General features: G+C 51.5%; 1 protein-coding gene across 1 annotated transcript; it reads left to right on the plus strand.

Annotated features, from left to right (window-relative positions):
* The first annotated feature begins 1,461 nt into the window (after positions 1-1,461).
* Positions 1,462-5,136, plus strand: LEP (leptin). The gene is made up of 2 exons (XM_059656105.1): positions 1,462-1,625; positions 3,147-5,136. Exons 1-2 carry the CDS (start codon positions 1,482-1,484, stop codon positions 3,504-3,506), a joined length of 504 nt encoding a protein of 167 aa, XP_059512088.1. The 5' UTR covers positions 1,462-1,481; the 3' UTR covers positions 3,507-5,136.
* The last annotated feature ends 743 nt before the right edge of the window (positions 5,137-5,879 follow it).

The raw sequence follows: 5,879 nt of genomic DNA on the forward strand, positions 1-5,879 counted from the left end.
GCCACTTACCTGTTCGACTTTGGGTGAGTGAATGCATCCCCTTGAGCCTCATTATTCCCTTCTATAAAACAGATTTTAAGAAACATGCCTTTGATCAGGCATTATAAATAGTATATAAACAGACTGTTGATTTCTATGACATTGGCAGGATGGGAATTATGTTAATAATGTCACCTATGGACAGAAAGTGTATTATCTGTTTTTATCAGGATCCAGATGAGGCAGAACCCCAAAAGCAGAGGTTAACTTTTTTGCTACCTTCAGACCTTTCACGCTAAAATTTATTTACATTTAATTATTATTTCAGGCTCATCCACATATACTTAGCATGGGTCATCGGCCACAGACTCACAAACATTTAACGTTATTACCTTTTGCTTCATTGCCTCGTGTATCTCATTAAAACTTTGTGGCTTCATCGAGGATCAGCATATTGTTAAATTTAGAATTCATGGTTCCAGGATGCGGAAAGTTTCAAACATTCTGGGGGGACATACTATATCTTCTCTCCTGCCTCTGTGCCTCTGTATCTGCTGCTTTCTTTGTGACTATGGCAACCACCTTCTACTCTTCCTAACCCCTGCTCAGTCTTTAATACCCAGCTCAGGTGACACCTCTTCCAGGAAGCCCCCTCTGATCCCTGCGGTATCTTGTACTTGTCTTTCTTGCAAAGCTCTTTTTTCCTGAGTTGGAATGAGTCTATTTACCTATTTGTCTCTCTTACCAAACTGTAAGCAACTTGAAGGTAGAGACCACCTGTGGTTCACTATTGTATCCTTGGCGCCAAGAACTGCCTGTGACATATTATCAGTCCTTCCATAAGTGCTGGTTGGATTCAGGTTCCCAGTGGGAGCGCGGGGAAGCGATAAAGCCAATGATAAATGCCATATGGCCACATCAGCGGCTGCTATGAGAGTAATGGGAGGACAAGCGACATAATCTCTAACAACGGGGTAGTAATAGCGTACATTTCACAATACCTTTATAGCTCATTCACATGCATTATCTAATTTGATCCGTATGAAAGCTTGGAGATAGGAATACTTCAGGGGATAAAAGGTAGAGTTTTTAGCAGTTATGTGATTTGCTTAAAGTCTTACAGCTGGTAAATGGCTAGATTTAAACCAGACCTTAAAAGCCCACTCTCTTCCTCGAAGCACACAACGAAGCCACATCATCGCCACCGCGTCCATTTGCTCATGGTGGCTTCCTGCTCTGCGGTCTACAGCCCACCTCCTCGTGGTTTTATTGACCAGGCCTCGCCTCTCCGTGAGGAGATGCTTTTTATTAATGCATTTCTAGGTAATGAATTGTCTTTGACCCTAAGGAGATGATCGCCAGGGCAGAAAGCTAACCTCGTTTTGATCCATATCCGGTAAGGTGGTTGGTAACAGGGCATATGGTATTTTCAGAGACAGCAGTAACGTGTAATGTGTGGTTCCCTTTGCTTCCAGGCCCGAGACACACATCCAGGAGGGAAAATGCGCTGTGGATTCCTGTGCCGGTTCCTGTGGCTTTGGCCCTATTTGTTCTACGCAGAAGCTGCGCCCATCCAGAAAGTCCAGGATGACACCAAAACCCTCATCAAGACGATTGTCACCAGGATCAACGACATTTCACACACGGTAGGGAGGGTCTGGGGAGACAAAATAGACGTGTGGCCAGCCCGTGGGGAAACTGGGCCCTCGGAGGTTAGCCGAGGCCTGTGCAGTGACATGCAGGGGCTTTGGTGGCCTTGACTCCTCCTACTGTACGAGCAGCTGCCTCCTCTCTCCTTCTCTCATCAGTCCCCGCTTTCTTACTTCTCTTCCTCCCTGACTGGAATCCTAGTGCCTAGGGCCAGAGGGAGCCATAAAGGTCCTTGGCCCCATTGGCATGTGACCAGACCCCCCTCTGGGATCTCCATGTATCTCTAGAATGTGCTGGTCAGTAGGTGTTTTTCCTAGCTGCAGCTGAGCTCTGGCCCTTGGAAGGTCTCCCCATGAATGCGAGTCCTGTGGCCAAGGCCACGCTAAAGAGCAAGTCTACCCCCTTCCACATACAACTTCTGGGCGTTTGTAAACAGTTATCAATGCCCCTTGGGTCTTTGCTTTGGGATCCACAGGCCTAGACCTTCAGCCATTTCCCACTTCTCTGTACACCTCTGCTCTCTATCTGCAAAATCTTAAGCTAGTTCCTCAATGTCTTTAAGCCTTGGTTTCATCATCTAGATATGGCACTCATGTCTAAGGGACTGTATCATGTCATATAGTCTTTATAAGGCCATTATGAGATTAAATTCAAGAAAGCAAGTGACCCCTCCCCACCCCCGCAGGACCAGAACCGAGTGTGCCCTCATTAAAGGTTTGCAGTTGTAGTTTTTGTAGTCCCCAGCCTTAAACGCCTGCTTTTTACCCTGCATGGACTTCCATATCTCCTGGTCACTGTGGGCATCTGACAGTGGCCTTGGGAAGGGAGAAGTTAGGTGGCCAGAAGCAGGGACAGCTCAGAACAAGACAAAGTCTTGGACATTTTACAGAGAGAAACCCTTACGTTTCATTGCTTTCAAAATAGTTATTTGACAAGGCTGCACGGGAAATGTCCAGAGGGTCCCTGCTGTGGGTGCAGGGGGAGCTGTGGGCAGTTGGGAAGGGGAAGCCCTCCTGGTAACCAGAGTTATTGGAGCAGAGGAGAGAGGCGGGACAGACGCTGGGGGCGGCCTAAAGGGGTGAGGTCCATGAAGAATCTGACCGGAAGGGAGGAATTTACGGGGAAAGGAAGGGAGTGAAGACGGCTGGAGAGGGAGTGCTTATGGAAGATCTCGGTGCCTGGGGAAGAGACTTAACTCAGTACGGAATGGGAGTCACACTGGCTCTAAAGCAGAGGCCATTCAGAGAAGGCACGGCCGACCTGGGAAGGTTGGTCTGAAAGTGGAGGGCAGGGTGGTTTGGGAAGGGCAGGAGGACAAAAAGTCCAGGAAGCCAGCTGAGAGGTTTGGCAGGCACCTGGGCACAAGAAATCAGGGCCCAGGCCGGGATGGTGCAGAAGAGGGAAAGGAAGCAACCTAGGAAATGAACCTCCATACTCAATGAAAGGCCAAGGGCTTTAGAGAAGGGACTTGTCTCCTGCCTTGCTGAGCTGTCGTTCTCCCTCTTCCTCCTGCACAGCGGTCGGTCTCCTCCAGACAGAGGGTCACTGGTTTGGACTTCATTCCTGGGCTCCACCCTATCCTGAGCTTGTCCAGGATGGACCAGACACTGGCCATTTACCAACAGATCCTCACCAGCCTGCCTTCCGGAAACGTGCTCCAAATATCTAACGACCTGGAGAACCTCCGGGACCTTCTCCACCTGCTGGCCTCCTCCAACAGCTGCCCCTTCCCCCGGACCAGGAGTCTGAAGACCTTGGAGGGCCTGGACGATGCCCTGGAAGCTTCCCTCTACTCCACAGAGGTGGTGGTCCTCAGCAGGCTGCAGGGGTCTCTGCAGGACATGCTGCAGCAGCTGGACTTCAGCCCTGGGTGCTGAAGCCTTGAAGGCTTGGAGAGAGCCTGAGTGGACATGTTGATCCAGGCCTCCAGTCCCTTTCTCTCTCACTCCTCCAAGCCACCTTCCCGAAGGTCAGTTCTGCCGGGGCTTGGCCACAGCCAGCCGCCAGTTGTTTGGGCTGAAGGACCCCCGAAGCACAGGACTGACAGCGTGAGCACATGCTGCCCCAGAGCCAGGGAGGGCCTGCACATCAGCCTTGAGAAGCACCAAGCTTTTGAATAAATGAATAAAACCCCAGCAAACAAAGACATGCAGCTCCATAGCAGGCTCCACCAGATACGCAGGCTCGCAAAGACAAGACCGTTCTGGTTGCCGGCACAGAGCAGTCATCTCTGCAGAACATGAGGACTTGAGAGTTTCAACCCGAGTCCTGGGGTGGACTCGAGGGCTGGCCCATCCAAGGGAGTCACTTCCATGGATGAGTTCAAGGGTCCCCATCCCCCAAAACATCTGGCTGATTACTCTGAAGATTTAATGAGAGAACGACCCAGCACAGTGTCTAGTTCAAGGTAGATGTAAGTGAATCTGCTTCCCTTCACGTCTCCATCAGCAACAGGCTTTAAACTCCAGTGATCTGGGACCAGGAGCACATGGACACAAACTCACCTCCTTGTAGATGACGGAGGCCGAGTCTTTCCTGTGCACTAGCTCCGGTGGGGGCGGAAGGGGAGACCCGAGAAGAGGGGCAGTCAGGTGTGGCTGGAGAGCCTGAGTGGGTCACGTGGCAGCTGAGGAAAGTGGCTGACTTCTGTATCAGTCAAGACTCCATTAGCTGCCAGCAGAAGGTGTTTGGGAGAAACTCAAGGCAAACAAAATGAAATAAAATAGAGAGGGGAAGAAAGAGAGAATGTTTTGGCCTGTGTTGCTGAGGAGTCTAGGCCATGACCCATGTCTTACAACACTCTCTTTGCACTTACCCCCAGGGGCTAGAAGGTGCTAGTGCCATGATCCGCCCAGTCCCCGCAGGCCTGAGGTGGGTAACAGAGGCTTGGGGGTGATGTGTTTGCCCCTTTGGTAGCCTCCAGGGACTGTCTGAGCTGCCTTGTTTCTGAGCAGCTCCTGCGCTCCTCCAGCCCCAGGGGCTCAGGAGGCCAGCCCACAGCAGCGGGTGTCTGAGCAGAGGCCTGGAGAGTCATTCCCTTCTCTGTGAGGTGACTCCGGGGTCAGCAGGGAAGGGGGTGTTTCTTAGATTGTCCTTCCAGATCCTTTTCCACCCTCAGGCATTCTCTTGCACTCGCCTGAGGCAGCAGCTCACAGCTGGCAGAGTCTGGGGACAGCACCTGGCCATGTTCAACCTCCAAAGTCAGGACTTTTGCAGAGTCTAGTGAGAAAAGCATCAAATCAAGCCAGAAGGACCTTTCAGAAGACCCCAGATGCTTGCTTCACAGCATCGTACAACCAAAAATTACAGCCCTGGCTGGTTGGCTCAGGGGATAGCGTGTCAGCCTGCGGATGGAAGGGTCCTGGGTTCGAGTCGGTCAAGGGCACAAGGGGATCGATTCCAATGCCGGCTCCATCCCCAGTGTGGGCGTGTAGGAGGCAGCCGATCAATGATTCTCTCTCATCATTGATGTTTCTGTCTCTCTCTCCCTCTCCCTTCCTCTCTGAAATCAATAAAAACGTATTTTAAAGAAACGACACTTCTTTTTTCCAAAAGGACAGAGCAATTTATTCCAGGCTTCAACCTCAGGATCTAAGTCTGGGGATGCCCGACTACACAAATCCCTGGGTTAAGTTCACGGGTACACTGTCATCCTCAGCCCAAGGGGTCCTGGCCCTGGGAGCTTATGGTCCCTGGCCTGAGGATGGGGGAACAAGGCTGTAAAGAAGGTAACAGAGCCCCCATGCCCAGCTCTCACTTCAACCCCAGCCCCCAGCCCAGAGGGTGCCCAGCCCTTAGACAAGCTCTGTAACCTCTTACCCTCGATTTGTCACCTGTACGTGGGAAGAATAATACAACCTCCCTCATAGGCCTTCAGAAGACTGAATGACAGTATGTTTGGGACGATGGAAGCCCAGTGACTGACATACAAAAAGCACTTACTAAATCATGTTGTTATCAGTGTTAATGAGTCAGGGAAGCAGCAGGAATGGAGGTGCTCAGCAGACTCTGGTGCCCTGGCCACCCCTGAGGCCAGCTGCAGCTGTGACATGCAGTTCCCTGGCACAGCTCTCCTAGGATCTCGCCACCTTGATGCCTTAGGAAGACATGTCAGCCCACACGGCCAGCCTAAGAGGGAGAGTGATGGCCCTGGAGGAGGCTCTCAACCAGTAGGGATGAGGCTCTGTGGATAAATGCGCCAGCCTCCCGCCCTCCCCAGGGGCAATTCTGAGGTGCATCGTACCCAGATT

Source organism: Myotis daubentonii, chromosome 10 (genome assembly GCF_963259705.1).
Source record: "Myotis daubentonii chromosome 10, mMyoDau2.1, whole genome shotgun sequence".
Classification (NCBI taxonomy): Eukaryota; Metazoa; Chordata; class Mammalia; order Chiroptera; family Vespertilionidae; genus Myotis; species Myotis daubentonii.

Coding starts and splice junctions, on each gene's coding strand:
- LEP (XM_059656105.1), top strand. CDS start 1,482: ATGCGCTGTGGATTCCTGTGCCGGTTCCTGTGGCTTTGGCCCTATTTG. Junction 1,626..3,146: donor TCAACGACATTTCACACACG/GTAGGGAGGGTC, acceptor CCTCCTGCACAG/CGGTCGGTCTCCTCCAGACA.